We start from the raw sequence: 25,665 nt of genomic DNA on the forward strand, positions 1-25,665 counted from the left end.
TCACAATGCCTCCCTGTAGGTTTAAATACATACGCTACACAACAGATTGGTCAAGAAGATTTTTCAATATATGAATGGCATTCATTACGTTTCATTACAGTTGGGTGACTTAGTGTAATGTGGGACATACAAGCTTTTTCCTACCAAATGCTAATGATTAGGACTGCTGTCAAATTAAACCTGAGGTGTTATGCAATTTAAATCACATGACTCCACACATGTGATGTCATAGATCGGGGCGATGCGATCTTCAAACAGGAAGTACTTGCTGTGAAGTCCAGTCAAAGAGTTTTGAGTAATTTAATGTTGAGGATATGAATTTGTCATAAATGAAGCAATGTTGTCAATTGTTATCAGATTGTCTTTATGATAAATAAATTCATGCCTCAAAGTATGCTATAATATGGTGAAAACATGTTTCATACCTTTAATTTCAATCATTTTGGGGTTTCTTTTGTATATATGTAGTTAAATTGGTGAAATATGCATTTAAGTACATTAAATGTGCAATACCAATAGTTATTCAGGGTCTTGTAATGCTCAATTTTAACTTATTTTTATGCAGGTTGCAAATTATATTATTATATAATACATAATATAGTACATTATTATACTACCTGTAACAGCTAAAACTGCTTTTAACCTTTACTGAAATGACCAAATGTGGGCATGTTCTTCAGTGTTACTGACCAAAGCAGTTTTTACTGTATGAACTGATGTGATTTAGACCTTTCAGCCTCCCAGTGAGCATCTCAGATTTCAGCCTGAACTGTCCCACATTAGAAAATGCACATAACCTGAGACAATTTGGAACAAGGAACACTTTTATTTTTTGCCATTTCTTCTTTGAGTGTGATATCTGTGTCCTCTTTTCTGATATAATTAGAAAACACCTCGGGGATCTCAGAATGGTATTGGGTGTGGATGTAACGTATTGGCTTCATATCAAAATATACTGCTGAAGTGCCAATTGCAGAAATTGTCCCACATTACTCTATTTCACCCTATATTCTTGAAATGACATATAAACAAGTGGCAGAAAAGACAAGCAGTGGTATACTTGTAGTGTAAAGTATATACATGAGAGATAATCTCCTTTGCTTTGGCAGAAAACTACTGTATGAATTATCCTTTCATAACATGAGGGACAACTGGAGAGAATAAACAGATTAATCTTGTGTTTATTAATAAATTTCCTGTTATGCTTTCTTTTTAACTTTAATGCAGAGGGTTTTAAATCATCTCATTGAGTTTTCTGGACTTTCTTTGTTTCTTTTGCATTTTCCTTTTCTTTCGACTTCCTTTCATTCAATCATTTGAGTGTGTGTGTGTGTGTGTGTGTGTGTGTGTGTGTGTGTGTGTGTGTGTGTGTGTGTGTAATTACTTTAGCAAGCAGGGTCGAAAATATCTCACAATGCCAGTGAGGCAATTTCTGTTGAATGAATGGAACTGAAATGAGTTGAGCTGAACTGAGTCTTATGAGGGTAGAGGGAGGGATACATACATTCAGAGGGAGAGAGAGAGAGAGAGAGAGAGAGAGAGAGAGAGAGAGAGAGAGAGAGAGAGAGAGAGAGAGACAGAGAGAGAGAGAGAGAGAGCTCCTGCGCTGGCATGACGGCTCTTGGAGCTCTGACAGGAAACTTTTCTTCTTGTTGCTCCGCGCTCCAGCAGCAGCAGCAGCAGCAGCAGTCTTTAGACTCCAGCAGAGCTCCATCGCTTTTCAGCAGCAGTTGACCTTCTGAAATGCACTTGACTGGACTCTGCGGGGTTTACGGGAGCTTCTCATCTCTTGACTGTTTACCTTCATTTATAGGCTGCGTGTCACTGAAGATAACAAACAACGGGGAGACTTGTTTTCTAGGATAAACTTTTGGAAACCAAATGACATTTATTTGCCTTTAACCGACACTGGACTTAAAGATGGAGACGCTATTTTACCTGCTTGCCTTCATGTTGGCCCGGGTTAGTTGGGGTCTCGGATATTCGGAGTCCAGTATTCAGACGGGACAGAGAGCCGCGAGCAGACACAGGTAGGATCAGCGCACGTGCGTAAAAGTTGTTAGCTGCTTCAATTTAAGTTTAAACCGGGAAAAACAGGAGCTGCAGTTCAAAACTTCACTCGGAAAAAATGAACTTACTTTATTTAAGATTACTAATGATGGTGAGAGCCCCTAATAAACTGCTCATGTATGGTTCCCAAAGTGAGGTCCGGGGAGCTTCTGGGGTCCTTTAGTGGCTTCAGATGAGTCGTTCCCAGCTAAATATTAAATAATTCAGGGCTGAAGGTTAGTTGGTTGATTAATTAGTCGATTAATTGCCAGTTACAGTCTCTCCAATGTGAAAATGTGCTAGTTTTATGTCATTATAAACTAAATTAATAAATTAATTAATATTAATTATAAACTTATATATATCTGCTGGTGTGACAGAAAATGCAATCTGAAGACAACATGTTGGGTCTAAAAATTCATCAATGAATTGAAAAGTAATTAATAGACAATAATAGATAGAAATTAATCACAGCTGCATCACTAAAATAGTTTCACTACAACTTAAATAACTATAAATCCTAATTTGATTATTAATTAATTTTAAAATAAAAAAATATTCCCATGCGGGGCATCATGTCCCTAATAAGTGTCTCCTTCTGAGTCCGTAGTGTAAAAATATAATCTGAGCGGCTGTTGTAGAAAGAAGATTCTCGTTTTCAGAGGAAATACAAGTGATTAGTTTTGTTACTCAGCAGCGGCCCTGAATAAAGGGTGATGGGTGAATGGGTGGGGGTCTGATGATTCAGGGGGCCCCGAGCTGGACAGGGTTTATAGGGATTATAGATATTTACTGTTTCAGGGCCCCAAGTGAAAAGTTTCCATGGGGCCCAGAGTATGTAGCAGCACCCCTGTCAGCCTTGTTGGAGGGGAATTTATCTTCCTGGCAAACAGCATCTTCCTGTCACGTAAGGGTGAATGGGCTCTGTGGGGAGTCTGATGAGTTGCAGGGATACGAAGCATGTTACGCTGTAAATCCAGAAGACTGATATTGTATAAAAAAAAGTGCAGTTTTTCACTAAATTGAAAATTTTCATTTGAGTGATTCAGATTTCTACAGTCTCACACACACACTCCTATAAATCTTGGATCAGTGGCGGAGCTACCATATTGCCTTCACTTATGGGACTGTAAGGAAATCATTTCGATCTCAGCAACTACTGATTAATAGTCACTCATAAATCAATGATGGCTGTAGGAGTCCCCGCTCATAAAGCTGTTAATACTGTTAGTGAGCCAACACATGTATGGTTTTAATGTGCTGTTGCAGCCCCATAGTGTGTTATTAGCATGTAATTGAGCTTCTGCCTGAGGGGCCCGTGTGTGAACGACCCCTGCACCTCTATGGACAGATGTGCGTGCGGCTTGTTTGTGTGTCTTGTAAATGAATGAATGAGAAAGTTTTGGCAAATTAAATAAGTGATTACGCATGTATGTGTGCACATATGTGTGTGTGTGTGTGTTTATTTGGGAGTGATTAAAAGAGGTCACAGCAGAATGACTGACAGAGTCTACAGTATCTCTCACATGTGGTATTTGTCTTCCTGCATGCCTGCATGTGTTTGTACTTAGCGTGTGTGTATGTGTGTATGTAAGGCTGGCCAGGCTTCTGGGAGTTGAGCTCCTGCAATATGAGCTTCTATCAAGTTTCTGTCCACATCAGAGCACTGCTGCTTTCTGCTGCTGCTGCTGCTGCTGTGGCTCCCTGAGTGATGAGACATGGATGGTTGGCTTCTTTGGTGGATGTTGAAGCTGAACTGTTGCTACTGTGAATGAGAGAAAGTGGGAGGCATGCAGAGAGGAGACCAGAGAGCAATAAAAAGTGGTGGAAAAAGTGCAAAAAGTTGATTGATAAAATGGAAGTGAGAGATAAGAAGTCAAGAGAAGGAAGAGAGAAAGCATCTGAAACAATCGCAAGTGAAGATCTAGAGAAGGCAAGATAAGTGAGAAAAAAAGGATGAAAGAATCAGATGACACAAAAGACCAAGTAAGAAACAAAGAGAAAGATCAGACAAAAGAGAAACAACAGAGATGAGGAAAACTGGCAAAAAAAAAAGAGAAAAAGGAGATCTGGAGTAAAAAGCGAGTGAGTGAGCAGGCGTGACAAGAGAGGATGAAAGAGTGAGAAAAGGCAGGGAGGAGCGACACAACAAGAGAAAAAACAGACTGACAGGAGAAGAGAGAGAAGACAGGGTCCTTAAATGCCTTCCCCCCCCTACTGAAACCAGTAGGCTATGAAGTAGTCAGCATGGCTGGGCCATGACGTACGCACTCATACACCACACACACACACACACACACACACACAACGTGACGCATCGGGGAGAAGAATGCGCTGGCCCGTGGCAATGCGGTTTGCCCCTCTGACATCTGTTTGAACTCAATTGATCTGTTTTGACAGATGTGTGAAGTATTCCATAAGCGATAAAGGCTGTTGAATGAACTGAAGACATCCAGCAGGGGTCTCAGGGGGGGAACTCTGGAGGACCCAGAGAGTGTCCGACACATCTCCTGCCAAAATGTCAGAGCTACACGTCATCCCGTCTGCTCCAGACAGGGACGGAAAGGAAAGGGAATGAGCAGTGATTGTATATGCAGGTGGACGGCTAATCTATTTTGGCTCCTGAGCACTTTAAATGAAAAGATGCTAGATCACCACTGGAGGGTAGCAAGGAGTAGATACAGAACACCTTCATCTCTCTCATTAATCATTTTTATCTTCTGTTTGAAAGTTCTCCATTACTCTCCCTTGTGTGGCATTAGCATTGAGGTCCTCCATGCAGAGAACACAAAGATGACAAACACTAACTCACACACGTGCGTTAGGCATTCACTTACTCAGCCACTGACACAAATATTAGATTTTCAGATGTTGTGTTGACATGTATTTAGATTATAGTTTTACATTAAGTGTTTGTGAGATGAAGAGTGATGATTTGTTGATTAGTGATTAGCTGTGGCAAACGTTATATTATGTCCTGATGTTACTGGGTCAGCAAGTTAATGTTACACATTTGGCCTGCACATCAGGAGATGCATCTTGTACCGCCTCACTTGAATAGTGAGAAGATTAGTGCAGAAGTTGTGTAGCAATATCCATAAAGAAAAAGCTGCTTTCAAGAACCATATTGTTGTTCACACTGACCAAATATATCTTTTGAGGCTAGCTAAAAAGGACTATACAGATCAGATCAACACTGAGTTTTCTGATCATCAAGTTTTAATCTCAGTACATCAGGGATCCTACCTACAGCTGCCATTAAAAGACCAGCATTCGACAATCAGACAGCGAGAAATCCATTTAAAAAAAAAGAGGCAGAGATGCCAGTTTCTTGACTGCCAGTTGTCTCAATAGATGGAAGTGAGAAGGTAGGAAGTTTCTCAGGCTCTCTTTTCTCATTCTTCCACACAACTGCGCTTATTGTATGTACAACCGAGTGTAACAAAACGAATGCCTGCAAAGAGAGAATGTCTGAAAGTGCGCGTCCCATTTTATACCCATTTATACAATTTATCATGCGTTGATCCTGTTTAGGACAGCAGGCTTTTTGCCCCACCTTCAAGTATGGCCATTCAGAGCATACCTGAAACCATACTCACTTTTTCAATGACTTTTTTCCTATTAACATTGCCTTTTCTGTCTACATACAGTATAAAGCAACAAGTTCACACCTATTCTGTTGTCAAAAAGAGTTTTGATAATGTAGGAGGTCATAGTAAAATATCTGCTGGAATACATTAAACACCACAGACCAATATATATTGTAATTGTGACAGAATATCCAAAGAAAAGAGTGGAGAAGGGTTAATTATTCTGAGCATGGAGAGGAAATAATTGTCAGTAATTTAGCTTCTCTTAATAATTGCCTTTTGAGCAAGTTAATAAATGTTAGTGGTTCCAGTGCAGTTTAAGAAAACTGTGGTTTCACATGTTGTGGTTGCTCAGAATTTAAGCTTGTGTGCAGAAACCTAATGTTGGTCAGTAACATTGCCTATAAATGTGCCTCGTATCCATCAAAAGCAAAAATAGTTGTGTTAACTGTGACCATTAGCCTGAGTGCACATACTGTTTTCAGTGAATTAATGTCCTTTGACTTAAAATTATAGTTGAAAGAACATCACATCCACATAAAGTGATAATTATTACTGGTCAAGAAATGCTGGCATGGACTGGATTGCATTTTAGGGCACTGGTTGTAACATCAGCCATTTTTAGCAATGCTAGTCTGTCAGTCAGTCAGCTGGTCCACCACTTTAGTCCAGTCTGCAATGTCTTGACAACTTTTGGATTCTTCCTCTAGGGCCACCATGAGATTGAAATTTGTGTTTTTTGAGTGAAATGGCTCGACGGCAGTTGGATGGATTGCAATGAAATTTACTACAGACATTAATGTCTTCCTCTGGATTAAATGTTATAACTTTTCATGTAGTACCATCAGCAGGTCAAAATGTTTTACTTTTTCCAATACTTTTGGTTGAGCAAATACCATCAAAACATTTCCACTAGACTCAGTCATGCCAATTTACAAATGTTAGCATGCAAACAGCCTAAACTAAGATTGTAATCATTATAGTTGTGGGTATGTTAGCGTGCTGACTTTTGCACTCAGCTCAAGTAAATACTGCCTCACACGCTGCTCACATGTCTGTAAGCTCTTAGGTTTGGTTTTTAGTGTCTGAATCTTAAGACGCAATTGCAAAAACCTTTTAAAGAACTATGTCTTTCCCACAATGCACTGAAATACAGTAAAAACATCTGATCTCTACAGTAGAGACCACCGTTGTAATGTGCAACATACCTAAGTGCACCAATATGTCGCCAGGCAATTAGACTGTAACAGGATTGTCCTCCTCTTGACCAAACCTTGGAAAGTATCCAAATTCACTCACTCTTTTTGATTTTCTGCTAATTAGGGCAGTAAACAAATCTCCTTATATATGGTAATGCCAATGTGGGAAAAGGGAACCATTCCAGTCACAGCTATTGTAACCTAATTTCCATAGTTCCCAGCATGCACTGCATTGAGAAACCCTTCTTTACCTTGTTTGGATAAAGTTGCAATACTGTAGAGATTTGGATCTCTTCCCAATATCCACCCCATCCCTCCACACGAACAACTGACTCTAAAAAGCTCCCCTCAACTTAAAGAATAAATAACAAGACAAGACACTGAACTTGCTGTTTTGCACTTCAGACTAATAAAGTCTTACCTGTGTAAATAGTTTGCTCTATTTTGGGCAACTGTGATTTTAAGGCTTTGAGGGGACTTACGTGTCAAACGCACATGTCTCCATAAATGGTTAAAATTCAAGTGAGCCACAAAAAAACCCCTGCAGACCTCCGAACATTGACGTATCTGAGCAATAATACTAAAGCAAATGGCAGTATCGTGGACATTCTCTGTATATCTTCGTGACCGCCAGGCTAAACAATCAGAGAGAAGTTTACACAGTCATGCTGTCCCTTGATGTTGGAACAGGTCCAAAAGGAAAATGGTATGTGTGCGAGTAAAACTGGATTTAAAGACAGAGCAGAGGGAATGGAAGAATGTGTGTGTGTGCGTCTGTCTGTCGGTGTGCGATCACTCAAGCGTGAGTGAGTGCACTCGAGTGTGTGTGTTGTTGTCTGTGACAGTCTGTGTGCTTAACTGTGTGTGTACAGGGGTATACCTTTACAAGGACGTAGGAGGGGTGCTTGACCTCTGGGTCACAGATCAAACATTTAGGCACCATCCTTTTACCATGGAACTCATTCAGGCTGCTGTCGAAGCCTTCCCTTGAAGCTAAATGAAAGATCCGACAACAATAGGCGCTGCCAAGTGATTTCTTTGTTTAAGTATTAGACCTTAGCACTCCTTTTTCTCTCTTTCATTCCTTCTTCCTCCCACTTACCCTCTATGTCACTTTTGTCACTGATTATTCCAGTTTTACCCACAATCCTTCTGTGTAGGACTCACGCTGAGATGCTTTTGAATAAAATGAACCTGGTATGTGCGGGTTGAGATGTCAGACTGTGGCATCCTGCTTGGCTATGAGGTGTGTGTCTGCTGTTTTATAAGGAGGGGGATTTTATTGGGGAATAAAGTGATGCTCAGACAGGTGCAAGAGTTCCACTCACACTGAGTTATGGCTCTATAAATAAAAATAAGAAGCTGTACGAGGGACATTTCACTGCTCAATGCCCAGCAGAGAAGCAATGAAGATACTGTTTGTATGTGTTTGTCTGTAGGAGAAGGTTGTGATGAGTGCATGTAGACTTGTTTGCTGTGCTTGTTTGTGTATCTGTTTGAATATGCATCGTCAAATTTGGGAAATCAAGCAACTCTATGCTAACTACACTTCTTATGCCAACTTTTTGGTTACTTCCTTACATGTATCTGAAGACAAAGATGGAGGATTAAGTTTCAGCTCACAGTTATTAAAGGTAACTGTCCAAAGGTAACAAAATCTGCCAACCAGTACTTCTAAAGCTCACTAATTAACTTGTTACAGTTGTTATGCTACTTTATTCGTTTAATCTGTACAAAAACTGAAGTGTAAAAATGTGGTTTTATGGGAGTTATGTTATGTGTCTGTCTATTTTATGGCTTTGAACAGTAACTTCCTAAGTCTCGCCTGGTTGCCCGGCAACTTCACAGTGACCTTAACAAGATTTCAGGAAGTTACAGCGTCTGGTCAAGAAATTGTAAGTAGTAAACAGACATGTAACATGTTTTAGTTGCTTGTAAGGGAATTCTTTTACCTTCGGACAGAGTCAGGCTAGCAATTTCCCCGTTTCCAGTCTTCATGCTAAGCTAAGCTAACTGGCTGCTTGCTGTAGCCTTATATTTAATGAACAGATATGAGTGTGGTTAGATCTTCTGCTCTAATTCTCCACAGTGTATTTCCCAAAATGTCTAGTATGTCTACAAAGTATTGCTTTAAAAATCAATAATATGTCAGTGTTATGTTTACAGCTTGTTTCTGCTGCCCCCTAGTGGCCAAAAATCAGTTATTGCAGCGTATAGATTGGAAATCTTATATCACACTGTCTGACAGTACCACATATATTTTTTATCAGCTTGTCCCAGCTCTCCATGGAAGCTATATGAGTCACTATTCAAACCTTTCCTTTGGAAACTTTTGGATCTCCACTACAATACAAAATAAAGTTCTGTAGGTTATCACAATATTTGGGTGCATAGCATGAGCTTGTAATGACTAGTCCACCACTGAATCACTGAGGTTTAAGGGGGTTTTAAACAATTTGAAAGTTGAAATTCACTGTTAAGAAATCGTTGTACTCTAGTTTTACATCGATGTCTTTATCTGCTGCTGTCTGACAAACATTCTGCAAATACATAATGTAGTTATAAACATAATCTGTGCGGGAACTGGACTGTTTATGTGCAATGTTTTCCTGTGTTGCTGATATAGTAAAGGAAACAGGGAGATTAGCTACTGAATATGCCATTCATGGGAGACCAAGCGCGCACACACACACACACACACACACACAGACACACAGACACACAAACACATGTTCTCTGCCTCACCAACTTCATGTTGTATGGCTCAAGTTATAGACTGTAATTGTAATATTAAATTAGCATCAGCTTGTAAAAGTACAGTATATGGTTTCATGTTTATGTTTTGTAAAGTGGAATAATAAGCAGGTCAGATTCATGGTCTTGAGACATAATTGTGTGTGTATGTATGTCTACGTGTGTATCTGCATGTCCTAGTGCTTATGTGTGTCTGTCTTGGCTGTGTGTCAAAGGATGTGTGTTAACTTGTAATAGTATTTTACACTTATGGAATAGAAGCCAAGTTTCGTTAGTGGACTTTCATCTGAGCGATTTCTCTCCGGCCATTTGGATTAATGGGACTTTATTGGATTACTGTTTGGAATGCTTAACTTCATGCTGGTTAGAGAGGGAGAGAGAGAGAGAGAGGAGGCCACAGGGTTCAGGGCTGAAATGTTTTGAAGGTGTCACCCATGGAACAGGAAACACGCTTGCAGGCAGGGACGCAAATAAACAAAATTCACTGTAACTTTCTTTTTAGATGGTGGTGTACGCCTGGACATAAGCACGCATATATTTCCCAGGCACACTTGTTCAGTATTACAGTCACAGTTAGTCATCCTCTTACAAATATAAAGACATCTCTTATGTATTTCACTGGGGTGAAAAGCCCATGATGGAAAGATGGAAAATGAAATTGCCGGGAGGACGGTATGGAAGTGTGGGTGTTTGGAAGCTGCAGACACGGAGGGAGTTGTGTGTTTGCCTATGTATGCATAAATGTGCGTGCATATATCTACATCTGTGTCAGCTCAGCGGTGAAAAAAAGAACGATGGTTAAGTTCATTTAAACAAAAACGCAGCGTCTGTTCTTCATCAGAGGAGATAGGGTGTGAATGTTGCCAACTTTATGCTTTATCTGCTGTCTGTGACCCTGAGCGTCAGTAAGTCAGGATAATAGATTGGCAGAGCTGGTTCACTGAATCACTGTGACAAAAAACAACACAGTGGAACTACAGGGGAACGAGACAGAGCTGTTTTGATTTATTACCGCTGTCTGATTTTAGATGTTCCCTATCTCCTCTGTACTGGTCCAACTCCTGATGGAGATGTTAGATTCCCTGTTTCTCAGAAACTTTGAGTCATACATACACAGAATAATAAACCCGCTAAACAAGATAACCCAGAAAACCCACACACAGCAATAAGGATCACTGAAACGAACCGCAACACTCTGGAAACAGAAGAGTGCGGAGACAGCTGTGTTTGGAAGCTCTGACGCTGGCTGATATCAGATGTATGGTGGCGGGGTTTCGCTCTGAATAATCAGTGCTCCAGGCTCTGATAGGTCAAACACAATGTAACTAACCACAGAGTGGAAAAGCAAAACATAATGCAATTCGGTGCATAGCTAGATGACGTCATGTGGATTACTGTGATGAACCGCAACTCTTTGGAAATACACATAAGGGGTTGAAACGCTGTTTGGATGCATGAACAGACGGTAATTTCAGCCAAATGACATTCAGTTACCAATCTGGTGTTGACTGCAGGCTGAGCTGAATTCCCCCATAAATAGTGTTTATTTCAAATCAGCTCAAAATTATATACTGTCAAGTTAAGTCAATTTTATTTACATAGCCAAATATCATAAACCACAAATTCGTCTCCGGAGGTTTTGTAATCTGTATAACAATACAACATCCTCCATCCTTAGACTAAACTACAATGTTTATTCATTAAGCTCCAAATCCAAGAATGCAAGCAAGTCTTAGGCAAAGAAAGCAACCATCTACATTGTGATGCTTATCAGGCAAGATAAGATAAAAGATATACAGTAATTCTTTAATCAATTATTCTGATATTCTTTGAATAGTAGATGGTGGAATTACGTTAATATTGACTTATTTAAGATAAAAGAGAGATATAAGATTAAATGACTTGTAAAAAGATCAAGCTAAAACTATGATTCCCCTTTTATACATATATAAAAAACTTACCTCTAGTGATACTGTGCCCTGGAGGTAGTTTTGGTTTTATTTGTCATGGTTTTGAGATATCTGCCTCTTAGATTTCTGCAACCCTAATCACCCCAAAACAGTCGCGGTGAGGGGAATTTTGGCAGTATTGAGAAATGGGAAATCAGGAAACAATCAAAGAAACAGTCTGAATGAAAATTGTTAACAGCAAGGTCGGTGGATTATCCTGCATAATGGGGACACTGTTTCTGGAAAGATACGTTACTATAAATCAAATTATATGTTGATTTTTAATTTCCGTGAGCACCAAACAAAACCAATCCAAACGAAATTCCATTCACCACCATTGTAATGTGCTGGCGCAAGAAATCTTGGAGACTTAGGCAAATAAAACCAAAACTATTAGTATGGCAATTTTTTTTCTCTCTGTAATAAAGGTCAACCAACTCTTTCATAATGTTCCTTGAAGAAAACCTTTACAGGAGAGTCTGACAGCTAATTAGTCCCGTTCACTTTCTCATGTACAGTAGCAACAGGAACAGGAGGTCACAAGGGATTGGGGAGGATCGAAACATGATAAACTCCTTCTGTCAGTCAGACAAGCTCTGGAATGAAGGGGAGGATCATGGTTCTTGGGGGGGAGAGGTACAGTCAAAGAGAGGGGACAGAGAGGGGAAAGAGAGAAAAACACAAGTTGAAGGGATGAGAAGGGAGAGACATGGGTGGAGTGGGATAAATCGAAAGAGACAGGAAGAGTTAGAAAGAGGGTGGGATGGAAAGAAAGAGACAGATCTGCACAGACAAGGACAGCGGAAAAAAAAAAAGGGAAAAAAACATCATCGCTGTCAGATATTATTTATTACATATTTTGGTGATAATGTATTTTTTTTATTGCATGAGTCAAATTTCATGCAAATTTAATTCTTTCTGCAAGGTATCATGTTAAGTAAATGGAGCCACAGAGAGCGAGTGACAGACATGAAGACAGACAGACAGACAGACACTGATAAAAAGATAGACATGAGACCCGAGAGAGGAAAACTGCTGATTGACTTTTCAGCATGAAGGAACTCCTTGTATGCTCCAACTTTTATCCATAAACCCTCCGTAGTTCTGCTTAGATGAATCTGAGAGTGACACTAATTGGCCGTAATAACCACTGGGGAAATAGCAGTGAATGGGGATTCTGGGTAATATGAAAATGATGATAGAAAGCGACTGAAGGATGTCTGTGTCTTAAATCCATCCGCAGTTGTTATCAAGAGACATATCTGAGGGCCAAGAGAGGTCAGGGGGGAGAGGACAAACTGCATGCAGACTGGGGGAGTGTAAGGGAGTATGTGTGTTTCTTGTACTTCTGTCTCTTTAGGTTTGAGCTTACAGACATTTATGAAGACATTTTTGTTATGCCAAATCATTTTGGGCAGCCTTCACTTCACAGGGGTTATTTTAGGATTTCGGGTTAAAGATGGATTGTCCAAACATAGCTTAGCAACCGTAACTAGGCACCGCAGGCTTCTCAAGCTTTGGATTTCTCCACAGGCTGAAACAGTGTGAATGGGGCTCTAACAAAAGCAATATTCGGTATCGTAAGTGTTTGGCAGATGTGTTCTGCTGTTTGTTTGGTTTGGAGAAATTTACACTCCAGCAACTCTAGCCAAATTTCCATTAGATAGTTTTAGTGTTTAGTGCCAAACTCATTGGTTATTCTTCATCCTCAAATCCGTTTCTCTTGTTAAAGTAAAACATACTGTTTTGAAAATACATTAAAGCATACAGTACAAGTCAAAAGTTTGGACACACTTTCCCATTCACTTGAATGAGAAAGAGTGTCTAAACTTTTGATTGAATCTGTACCATACTAAGACTAACTAGCTCTATAATGTTGTTCCTTTACTTCCATGATCCTCTGTGGGTCATTGGCTGGAGAGCATTCTAACTCTTTGCCAGGGAAATAGCTTTAGCCATTGTCTTTTAGCGTTACTTCATGTATGTAGCCATCATGGTGCATATTTAAGACTCTTTTACAGACTTTTCTTTTTTAAAATGAGTCAGCTTGCGATGTTCCCAACCAACCCAGATTTAGCATTAGCATTAGCTTATGCTAGGTGGCTACAGCTTATAAAAGTCATCATTTCAGTCAGAAAAATGGATGGCCGTCAGCTAGAAATGAGGGTTGTCTTTATTTCTGGGTGAAATCAAAGACCCATAGTTTCAAAGACTGTATGATGGACTCATCAACCCCTTTCATATCAAACCAGAAGAAGCTTTTTCCAGCTAACAAGTTCAGATAAGACAAGTTAGCTACCTGAAGTCCCACATGTTTTTCTCAGGAGTTAGCCACAACCAATCCAGAGCTAAAAGGTCGAAAATGTGCACTTGTCAGGTACACAGAAACATTATACAAGTGGGTTCATGTTACTTTTTGGTATTGCTATTGCATGTCAGCCATAATACCTTAATGTGCTGTATCTCAGAGCTGTGTTTCTCCAGAGGTGTTGTTATAGTAGGCTAACTGTTCCCCCCATCTTTTCATCTTTATGCTGAGCTAGACTAAACAGGTCTTGACTCCAGCTTCTGTTTTTGTTGCAGTTCAGCATGTAAACATGGAAATAGGGAGAATTTTGTACTCAAAAGACTGTAACTTCTGTAAATATCCACTTAATTTGGCTAAACCAGATTTCTGAAGCCTCACATTAGCATTAGCTGCACTCAATGCTTTTTTAGGATTCTGTTTTCCATCTCTCACGTCAAACTTACGTGAAGAGGGGGACTCTTTACAGCTTTTAACAGGAGGAATAATTACAGCGACATATGGGTATTTGAGTATTTTTTTAGACAGACTTGAAAAAAAGGGTATGTATGCTTTAATACACAGACATGACATTAATACTGATTGTCTGATCTCACTCTTGAAATGAAAGCATATAAGCGCCCACATGTCCCAAAATGTTGAACTACTCCTTTAAGATTAACATCTCAGCAGCCAGTTCCAGACACACACTATTTAATTTGATTTCCTGTCAATTATCTCAAATGTTTGAAGATTAAAATGAAATTATCCATAACTGAGAGGCAAGAAATTTTGTTATCAATATCACATTGTGTCTTTTGTCAGAAGGTTTGTGAAATGAATGTAACCAGTGGAAGTTTTCACATGAATATACTGTAAAAGCACTACAAAGATATGGGTATCTGTATGTGTATGTGTATGTGTGTGTGTGTCTTTGTGTGGGTTGGTTGTAGGGAGTTGGGGAGGCACACAATGGTAGCCATTGTTCATACAGTTATCCTGAAATGATCTGACATTTGCACCAGTGGACAATATCTCTTGAATGTTGTACAGAATAATAATCAACCCGGGGTTTAAGATACTAATCTCAAATCTCTGGGGCCCCATAGTCAACAGATGTTTGATTATTATTTTTTTTAAAAAACTTTCCTATTTTGCTTGGAAAACAAAGAACAGCAGCACAGTGTGTACTGAGTGTGTGCATCAGTGCATGTGTGTGAGTGTATTTGCTGTGTTGGTGCCAATCTCTGACTCTAAAGTTATTGTGAAAGTGCCAGTCACCATACTGTTATTCATTTGTCATTTATTTTTCCTGCTTGTGTGTGTGTGTGTGTGTGTGTGTGTGTGTGTGGATGTGTGTGTGTGTGGATGTGGATGTGTGTGGGTGTGATTTCATAGGAACTGGTGTGCTTATGTGGTGACGCGCACTGTTAGCTGTGTGATGGAGGACGGGGTGGAGACGTACATTAAACCAGACTACCAACGTTGTACCTGGGGCCAGTGTCCTCGAGTGGCGTGAGTATCCATTACTCTCTCTCTCTTTTTCTGATACACACACGAACACACACCACCTAACTCAGATACTATGTTCTTCAGTGCTTCATATTGTTTCTGATTCATCGTCTCTGCTGATGAAATCTAATCTGTATTCAATGTTGCTCCTCCAACTTCCTGTCCTCAGTTCCACAGAAGTTTGTATCCGTTATCCATTCGTCTCCTCTCTCTCTTTCCTGTCTGTTGCTACTGATTTTACAATGCTCTTTTTCTTTTCTGTCCATCTCTGTCTCAGAAGAGTTTCAGCAGTCTGGTCAGGAAGGTGCCTGGTTGTGGTTGTGCTGGTGTGTAGCCAGTTCATCACTATATACATATTTATAGCTCAGTGTTTGGCAGGTCTAACCCCAGTGATGAAGTACTAGTTTCAAACTCACACAAAAACACTCACATTACTGTGTTGGAGCTCCAGTTTTCCTGATGCAGATCTGGGAATATCCAATTTTACAATTATTGGAGCAAATTTACTATAAATGAGATTGATTGAATGATTTTCCCAATTGATGTTATGCTTGGAGGAAAACATTAATCAGGCACTCCTGATGTTTTCCCTCTTTTGAAGTTTTCACCGTGTTGTTTAACCATGGCCCGGCTGCTTGATCCACATGCCTGCCAGGGGCCTCGGCCTAAACCTGGGCTATGCCAAGAATGAAGCCGACAGGGGTTCCAGGCACCACAGTCTAGTCTCCTGCCCTATAAAAACAATCTCTTATTCTTATTCTTACTCTGTCTTTTTATGATTCCCCTCCTTTCTTACTTTCTCACTTAACACAACTCCTCCTCTCTCCATCTCTCCAAGCCCTGCTTTTGTTTTTCCTCTGAGAGTATGTCGAATCCCTTTTTCTCACGCTCTGAGAGCAGGGAGCTGGAAGATGAAATCTTTTCTATGGCACAGAAAATGCTCTGTATGCTATACCTACAGTAATGCTTGTGGGTTGGCATAGAAAAGAGCAACCTGCTAAACGTTTACAGTTGGGGCTTGTTAATGTGCATGTGACGTTGCCATTAATCTTTACTGAGACTTCCGGCCAATTCTGGTCTATGTATTGCATTGTTACTGTAACAGTGAGTCTCTTCAGTCACAGATTAATGATAAAACTAGAGAACATGCCAAAGTAAACATTCTTTTTTTCCCCGGAAGAATAGTACACCAGTAAGAAATTAAGATTTAGTACTGACTAAATGCAGTTGGCCTCTTTTGGAAAAAGGGACAGGAATAACATATAAAGTTTAAAAAGCACTCTTAATCCTATCCATCATCAGGATATGATTTGCAGCTTTTTCCAGACATCTAGTGCACATTTATATCAACAGTGCACAGCGGTGGTATTTAATACAGGGTTCAGGGACCAATACGGGTCTTTGACTTGGCCATCAGGATCACACTAAACTCCTCAAGTTAAGTCAGAACAAATAAAAAAAAATCCAGATGACATTTTATATGTGAAATTTCTGTCTGATCCTCAGCTACCGGACATACAGGAGGCCAAGGTATAAGGTGGCGTACAAAATGGTGACAGAAATGGAGTGGAAGTGTTGCCATGGTTACTCTGGGGAAGACTGCCACAATGGGCCAAAGGGAACCACTGAACAGAGCGGAGTAGAAAGCAGAGATGGTAGGAATGCTGTATGAAGTTAAAATTGTGTGCATTGAAATATGGTTTTGTGTAATCAAGATCCACTTAATAGGTTTTGTGAAATGTCTTAACTCAGACATGCTTAGAGATGTGCATGTTTTTCTACACGTCAACATGCAAAGCAAAATGACTAGGGACAGTTATATAATACATAAGTGTAAAAGGCAACTGGAAAGGTCTTTACAAAAGGTTTGTATTCAATCAAGTTTGAAATGCTGACTTCACTTAAAGCACTTAAAATGGTTTCAATCTTAAGTATTTCTGTATATCATTAACTATTCATGACTTAACAAGCAGCAATGAAAGTTAAAGTTCAGGGAAAAAAGCATTCTCATTTATTATTTATTGGGAGTTTAACACCCCAAAAAACAAATCAGTTTCATCAGGACTGTGTGGGTGTGGTTTGATCAGATTTGGCTAACAGTGCTGCTAACATAAGCAAACAACCCCACAACTGTTATCACATTTTGATTCAGATGTTGCTAAAAACAGATTGGTGAACGGAAAGACATGACATCACCTTTTCCTAACTGAGTCACACCCTACCTCTGACTTTTTTTTTTTTTTTTTGAGTGAGGAAAGCAACGACAAAATCACAAATACAGAAGCCTTTCAAATGAAATAACTAAAACTATCAAAACTCTGGCAGAAAATGCAGTACTGTATTCATGCAGCACCACATCACTTACAGTAAGAAGCTGGTTGTGGAAAGAGGTTTTTATTCTTTTTTCTTGGTTCCCTAGGTGACAGTGAGAGGGTCAAACATCTGGAGGAAACAATCCAAGGTCTGACCAAAGACCTCCACAACATGCAGACCACCATTCACGACATGAACCAGAGGCTGTACGTGAATGTTGTTTTCAATCCATCACTTAATGTTGTATTCCTCATGGAGTGCATACACCTGCACGCCTTTCACCATATGCTAGTTTTGTCATACTGATATTACCCAGGATACTGTTGGATGTATACTACACTGTATATTACTTGTTTATTGTTGTTTATTTCAGCAGGTCAGTTAATGGAGAGAGGATACGCTTGTTTATTAACATACTGTATATACAGAGATTTGTAATGAGGATAGGAAGATATAACAAAAACTTAATCGGATGCTACAAAAATATACACACTGGTTTTTGTTTTACTTAAACTGTGCATAATGTGCAATCAGCAAAATTTAGACAATGTGCCCTCCCATCCTCTCCGCAGCACTTTCCTGTGTATGTGATCATTTTTAAAATTAAGCTGTGTAGCAATTATTCTCCCACTCTCCACTAAAAACCTGAGGAAATCTCAATTCTTCCTCTGTATAGGCCTGGTCTAAATGGGGTCATTGTCCCTGCTGATTCAGCCCAGCCACACATGAAGGAAACTATCCACAACATCCAGACCAAGCTGGACCAGCTCTATAACAGGACACAGGTAACAATATATGTTTCTCTGTCTGGTCTAGATATGTAGACTTTAAATGACGAAGTATGAGGATAAATGTTATTAATCCACATGAATAATTGCTTGTTCAGGTCCATGATCAGACCCTGCTCAACATCAACAACCACCTGGTGAACGGAGGGGGCAACGAATTGGATGGATCCTCCAGAGGAGGAGGAAATGGAGGGAACCAGCTGAACACTCTGAAGGAGGAGATACTGACGGAGCTGGAGAGAAGGGTGTCTCTGTCCTGCTCCTCCTGCCAGGTGAACCTCAATATATGAAAATCAGCTCAGCACAAACAAGACTGACAATTTCTTATGTCCACTTTTTTGATCTGTGTAATTTCTTTTTGTTTAGCTGTAAAATTTTCATGCATCTTCTTAGTTCCCTGTGGACCTCTGTAAGTGATTTCTGCTGGCTAAAGCAGTAAAATAAATATTGTCCATATTGCAGGCAGTAATACACAAAAACACTTTTTCCACATAAACCACTGCAGTCACAAAAGAAAAAGCTGAAAATCAATACTGTAGAAAATTCAATAATCAAGCAGTGAAAAAAAAAAGATTTTAGAAATGGAAAGTGTCACTAAGGCTAACCACCAGAACAGAATTGGAGGTTGTGTTCGATATTAGGATAACATAAAACAAACTTTATTTGTATAACTTCAGTTTCAGTTTCAATCTGTCTGTTCATGTATAAACACTGACAATGGGTCCCTGGGCTCAAATTCATACCAGTGCCACAACACACTCCACCCTGTTTACTCACAGTTGTTTTGCATTTTTTTTTTAAATTTTGTTGCTGTTGTTGATTGGAAACTGCATCACAACCTCAGGATTTTGTTCCCACGGGAAATGAAGACAGGCTGTATAAACACTTTCCAAACCTTCCCACCATATCATACCAAAACCGAACTATTATACAGAATACTCAAGCATACTGTGAGAAATTATACAATGTAGCTTCAAATAGAAATCTGGCCTTTGGGACCCCTGACTCCAATAATCCATTCATGGATCAAATACAAGTGCAGTGCATAAGTACAGTATTAGTTTATAGTTCATTTAAATTGCCCCTGAAAGAAGCAAAACAACCTTCCAGTTTGGATTAAAATGGCCTATGAAAAAACAAGGAAATTAAATTCTTAGCTGATTCAAATCAAACAATTTTGCATGGAGAAACACTGTCAAAAATCAGTTTAATCCCTGTTCCCTTCAGGCCGGTGTGGAGGACCTGAGGCGCCAGCAGCAGGAGGACAGGGACAGGATCAGAGCCCTAGAGAAGCTGATCAGCTCCATGGACCAGCATCTGAGGCAAAGTCTGGAAATCTCTCGCAGTGAGACTCAGCGCACCCAGGCATGCTGCAACACAGTCACTGAGATGGAGAAGAGGCTGTCTGATCTAGAGGTCCGGGTCACCTCCACTTCAAGCAAGTGTGACCTCATTAAAGGGCGACTGGATAAGGAGCTAGCCGGGACAGGTGGAATAAAGGGAAGGGTGTCAGAGGACAGGTTTAATAGCAGACTGAGGGACCTGGAGAAGAGGGTGAATAACACAGTGAGGAAGACGGAGCAGAGGTGTACTAACACCGGGAACAACGTGAAGGACAGTGTTCAGAGAGACGTCACACAGCTGCGCAACATGGTCCTTAGTCGGCTGGATGACCACAACTTCAAGATTGGGAAGATAGAGCTGGAAGTGTCAGTTCTTGGAGACACGGTGACAGACCACAGTCGACGTTTAGGCCAGCTGGAGAACATCACAACCTTCCTGGACAGAAGGCTAACATCGACCACAAAAATGTGCAATGAGACCTGTGGGCCTAATGGGAAAGGCCGTCAGACTGAAGACTCTGTGAAAACCCTAGAATGGAGAGTTGTGACCAACCAGGAAGAGATCCAGAAGTTTAACACTAAATTAAATGATTTGTCTGTGTCGGGTGACTCGCTGTCTGACAGAGTTATTAACTTAGAAGATGATGTCAAAAAAATAATCGCTGTGACAGGGAAGAATGGGGAGCGCTTCAACCGGATTGTCACAGAGGTAGAGACTTTGGGCCGTGATTTTGAAGACTGTTCTATATGCAGCCGTGTAAAGCAAGATTTGACTGTACTCGCCAACACCACCATGACTGGCCTCAGCAGGTGCCAGACGGAGCTAACAGACCTGCGGAGAAAAGTAGACTCAGGAGAAACTGCTTGCTCTGAGGTGTGCTCCGACCTTCAGGAAGAGGTGGGACGACTTAGAGATGAAGTGAAGGAGTGTACCGGACAGTGCAAAGTCAACATAAATGATCTGAAGAATCAACTGGACGGTCATACTGTCCACAGTGGAAGATTAGGAGGGGATCTGAAGTCCATCCAAGGAGAGCTAGCTGGGGTCATGGTCATATTCAGTTCCATTAATGACACACTGAAGGGCCTGGGAAGGACCATACAGACGCATGGGAACAGACTGACCGATCTGACCAACACCAAGGACAACATCGTCTCTGAGGTAACATGATGATGAAGATAATATTACTGCCACTAATGCAGTGATTGTTATGGTACTTTATGTACTATATTTGGCATTTGCGATTCTTTAAATTGAAGTAATGTCATAATGTCATAAATAATAGGTTGCCTATAGGTTTCAAGCAGTTCAACCTGTTATTTTAATAGATTGTAGAGGCCTGAATAGGTAAAACTATGCAGGATTTGCCATGCTAACAGCTCTGTGAGGCTGTAATTAGACACAGAAGTGCTCTGAGCTAAACGCTAACATCAGCACACTAACATTCTGACAATGACAAGCTAGCATGCTGATGTTTAGCAGCCATAATGCTTACGATGTTCACCATCTAAGTTAAGCGTGTTAACCTGCTAAAGTGATGGACCAACTGATAGACTGATGCTGCCATCAGTGCCGTGCCACAAGCATGGCTAAATAATCTGAAAAATAAACATAATTTGTGTGGCAGCAATGCAATTTTCCTCTTATCTACATATCATACCTCATAAATCATCTCGTGACACCTCAGATTTATCTTGCAACCCTTTTGAAGGTCCAGAGCCCCAGTTTGGGAACCAATGTATTATATTAAACTTTAAACATGCCCCTCAGAATTACATAGAAACGATCAAACTACCATTATGATAATGGTGATGGTAATTACGATGGCAATGTACTGTATGAGTTGTTTGATTATACTGTACATACTCAAACATGACTTTTCTTTACGGACTGTGAAAACAACGTTATGTCAGTCAAACATGCCTCACGGTTATCCTGGCCACTGTGTTTTGACATAATATTGTTATAGTTATGAAAATATTTGAGCATATTACAAACATGTGAGTTTTCTAGACAGACATGGTTTAGATAATACGCTTACATATTTTTGTGTGTATACGATACCATAGGAAAATAAATCATAGCAAAGATGGAAAAAAAAGTATATTTATAATAGAATTTTGTCAAAAGAAAGTCATCCAAAATACACACATTAACAAGTTTCTACCTTCTCCAAAAGGTGGACAAGTTGGACAAGGAGCTGACGGATCACATTGATGACTCAAAGATTCGATTCGGCAGCCTTGGCAAAGAGATCCAAATAATAAAGAGCAACTATGTGACAGAGGTGGGAGAGTGCCGGCGGTCCAGCGACGGCCTGGACCAAAGACTGTCCAAGCTGGAAGGAGTGTGTGGACGCCTCGACTCCTTCTCAGACAGCCTGGAGAGGATCAAAGAGGGACTGAGCCGACATGTGTCTGGGCTGTGGAGCTGCGTTAATGGACTCAATGTCACAGTGACGTCTCAAGGAGATCTTATCGACAACATACAAAACGTCCAGCTGGAGAAAGTTCACTCCAACATACACAGGCTGAACTCTTCAGTTGTGGACTTGGTCAAGGAGTTCCACGATTTCATAGAACAAGACTTCAGGGGTGAGTCACAGAGAACGAAGGGCATGGGATTTGACTTTCAGACAAGAGATAATTAGGGAGGCAACATTAGGGGACGGAAAAAATAGACCAAAGAAAGAATCCAGGCTGAGAGGCATTCACTTAAGAGCCCATAAAGTCTGCAATCTGTCTGAAAGAGGAGTTTTAGTAAACATGAGGGTGAAAGGGTGTACATGTTGTTATAATTCTACTAAAAGAGGATTTTCATTAGGGTATTTGCCAGCTGTGCTGTCTCACCAAATATTCCTGTACTGCAGGTCCACCTGGTTTACCAGGCCCCAAAGGAGAGAAAGGTGAGCGTGGATCCCAGGGTCCCGTAGGACCCCAAGGGAGGGTGGGACCTCCAGGCAGAGAGGGCCCGCAGGGACTAGTTGGACCCCCAGGTAAAGACAACAAAGTTTGGTTACATCTCGTTTAACATAATGACATGATTGTGATTTACAAGTTAGATTTTTGATATTTAAAAATGATTCACATCTATTGTAGATACACTGTGATAAGAATAAAAATAAACAGCAAGAATGATTTTGCCGCATAATTAACTCACTGTTTTATCTTTTATCTTAATTGTCAGGTCTCAGAGGTGAAGAGGGTATGTGTTGTTCTTACTAAACAGCAGATGAAAGCTCTCATTACTGTTTGATCTCTGCTGCTTTTATATCAAACTAACTCTTACTCTGTTCCTCTGTTCCTCCATGATCAGGTCCTGCAGGGTCTGATGCCCATGTACCACGCCTTTCTTTCTCTGCTGCACTGACTCGACCTATGAGAGGTTCAGGAACCATTGTGTTCAACAAAATCTTTGTCAATGAAAAGGACGTCTATGACCCCAAAACAGGTTGGCTGGAATTAATGATCAGAACTTTCTTGTTACACCATGTCATTTTGAGATTATCTTAAGAAAAATCTGAAAGTATTATGTTTATGTGAATTTAAAGGGTCAGTTCACCTAAATTACAAAAAAATATATTTTATCACTTAACTTTAGACGTGTATATCCCTCTTTGACAGTATTTTTTAAATGTATCTTGGTGGTGGAAAAAACACCAGACCTGTTTGTCTGGAATCAGGCGGTTTCAGTGCTGTGAGCGCCACAATCAAAATTTCACTCACCTCCATTGATTTGTAGTGGTGGCAGAAATTTTGTGATGGATATCTGAAAACTGGGGCAAATAAAACCAAAACAATCACCATGATCAGATCTCAAATGAGATAAGAATATGCATTTTTTTCTTTTGGATGACCATAACCTTTAAAGTAGTGTTGTTTCCGTGCACCGACTCTTTAATGCAATCCAACAGGCTTGTGAAGTTTTACAGTAGGCCTATTGTTTTATTGACTGCCAAAATTAATGATCAAACAAGAATCCGTGCAAATTTTTATACATCATGAAAAAGGAAGTCTGAGCTCTTCATAAGTTCTACTTGTTACCTGCTTCCATCCTCTAGGTTATTTCACAGCTCCAGTGAGGGGGAAGTACTTCTTCAGCGGCATCCTGACGGGCCACAAGAACATAAAGATTGAGGCGGTGCTGTCCAAGTCCAACCACGGCGTAGCAAGAGTGGACTCAGCTGGGTATCAGCCCGAAGGCCTGGAGAAGCCCATGGCAGAGGCCAAACACATACCTGGAGCTCTGGCTGTCTTCAACATCATCCTGCCCATGGAGCAAGGGGACACCGTCTGTATCGACCTCGTCACTGGCAAGCTGGCCTACTCCTCTGAACCCTTGACCATCTTCAGTGGGATGTTGCTGTACGAGACCATCTGATTGGATGGGCAATATGGGTGAAACTTTCAGCGCTAGAGCATCTAATTTGTCTGCTTGGACTCTAAGAGACAGAGCCACTGGACACTGGACAGTCAATGAGACTGAAATAACCGAAGAATGTCTCCAAGAGGAAGACTGGATTCTTTCAACAAGGGGAACGCTTCTTTATATTCTACTTAAGTGCTAAGAAGGAAGGAAAAAGATTTTCCTTTCCAACAACAGTTACAGTATTTGTTTTGTGTTTCACGGCTTTAAGGAAAACAATTGGTGCGAAGAGCCATTGTGTTTTTTATTCTTTGCCATGTTTCCTTCAGAAAAAAAAGCCACTGCAGGGTTATCTTATAATTCCATATTTCATGCAGTGCTATAAACTTGAATAACCTTCAGGTCTCACGTATGTTAATGAAAGGAACTTCGGTAGGATGATAAAAGATTAAGGATGTGGGTTTTTTTGTGTGTGTAATTCACTCACAGCATATCAAATGTTCAGAGGTTATTGCACACTCACTTTTTTTCTGTTTCTAATGTATGTAGTTTCTTTTCTTATTACTAACAGTTTCATTTCGACCACAAGCAAAATTCCCAGAAACATAATACCGAGTGCCAACTTTGTTGGAAAACATGCTGAGTGATGTAAGTGGGTGAGGGGACACAGTCCAAACCACTACTCTTTACAAGGAAATGCACAAATGAAGTCACCGACAGTTCAGACGAGAAACCACACGAGTTTATAAATCATACAACAGCAAAACAAAAAGACCATTTTAGGACATTAGCTATGCCCAGAAACACAAGGGGAGGAGGAGGATGGTCAGGGGGAAGAATGGGGATTTTTTCCTGTGTCCTAATAAGGGCCATCTAAACTTTGTAGAGGACCAAGTATTTAAAGTTATGAAGCTGTTACTATCTGTTCATCTTACAGTGGAATTTTCATTTAAAGCTAACAGAAACAAATAACGGAGCTACACGTACCCATGTTTATATGCTACAAATGCCTTTTCTTGAACACACGCACACACTTTCTGCCTTTAGAAGTCTAATTAAAATACCTCCAGGAGAAAATATGTGCACAATGTGAAGTTTGTAGATATTCTTGAATGGATTTGAAAAGGAACATTGCACATTTTCAGCAGGTTATTCAGCAGATTTGGTCAGATATTGCATTAAATACACATAATGAAGGAAATACACCCCTTTTTCCTCAGTGTTCAGTGTGGGAATGTATTTTTATGTGTTTTAATGCATTGTATAACCTTAAAGGAATGTAAATATTTTTCAGCAGTTTTGCCCGTATAAGATTTTTATGAGTTACCACTTCACCTTGCCAGGTACTGTATATGTTTTGTATATGTGTTTTTCACATGTGTGCCTCAAATACAGATACCCAGTTTTACACATGTGATGTCAATAGTCTCCTTTTGTCTGGATTTTGTGCCTTTATTGTATGAATGGGTATTTCTTACACACTATTTAGCCTGCTTGCCAAATTTTAGCTTTCACAAA

General features: G+C 40.2%; 1 protein-coding gene across 4 annotated transcripts; it reads left to right on the forward strand.

The window, feature by feature from the left end:
• The first annotated feature begins 1,817 nt into the window (after positions 1 to 1,817).
• On the forward strand, positions 1,818 to 25,559 carry emilin1a (elastin microfibril interfacer 1a). 4 transcript variants are annotated; one of them, XM_042391061.1, is made up of 12 exons: positions 1,818 to 2,030; positions 15,224 to 15,340; positions 16,844 to 16,992; positions 17,757 to 17,856; positions 18,327 to 18,435; positions 18,537 to 18,710; positions 19,666 to 20,943; positions 21,962 to 22,376; positions 22,652 to 22,777; positions 22,969 to 22,986; positions 23,098 to 23,232; positions 23,843 to 25,559. In XM_042391061.1, exons 1-12 carry the CDS (start codon positions 1,921 to 1,923, stop codon positions 24,160 to 24,162), a joined length of 3,051 nt encoding a protein of 1,016 aa, XP_042246995.1. In that variant the 5' UTR covers positions 1,818 to 1,920; the 3' UTR covers positions 24,163 to 25,559. The 4 variants fall into 4 exon arrangements, with proteins under 4 accessions (XP_042246995.1, XP_042246998.1, XP_042246997.1 ...); XM_042391064.1 differs by lacking the exon at positions 1,818 to 2,030 and adding an exon at positions 8,450 to 8,472; XM_042391063.1 differs by lacking the exon at positions 1,818 to 2,030 and adding an exon at positions 8,664 to 8,733.
• Positions 25,560 to 25,665: the final 106 nt, after the last annotated feature.

The sequence above is a fragment of the Thunnus maccoyii genome, chromosome 17, assembly GCF_910596095.1.
Source record: "Thunnus maccoyii chromosome 17, fThuMac1.1, whole genome shotgun sequence".
NCBI lineage: Eukaryota > Metazoa > Chordata > Actinopteri > Scombriformes > Scombridae > Thunnus > Thunnus maccoyii.

What these genes read in the sequence shown, in the direction of transcription:
- emilin1a (XM_042391061.1), top strand. Translation starts at nt 1,921, where the DNA reads ATGGAGACGCTATTTTACCTGCTTGCCTTCATGTTGGCCCGGGTTAGT. An exon ending in AGCTCTATAACAGGACACAG is followed by an intron (nt 18,436 to 18,536) that starts GTAACAATATAT and finishes TTGCTTGTTCAG; the next exon opens with GTCCATGATCAGACCCTGCT. An exon ending in AGGACAACATCGTCTCTGAG is followed by an intron (nt 20,944 to 21,961) that starts GTAACATGATGA and finishes CTTCTCCAAAAG; the next exon opens with GTGGACAAGTTGGACAAGGA.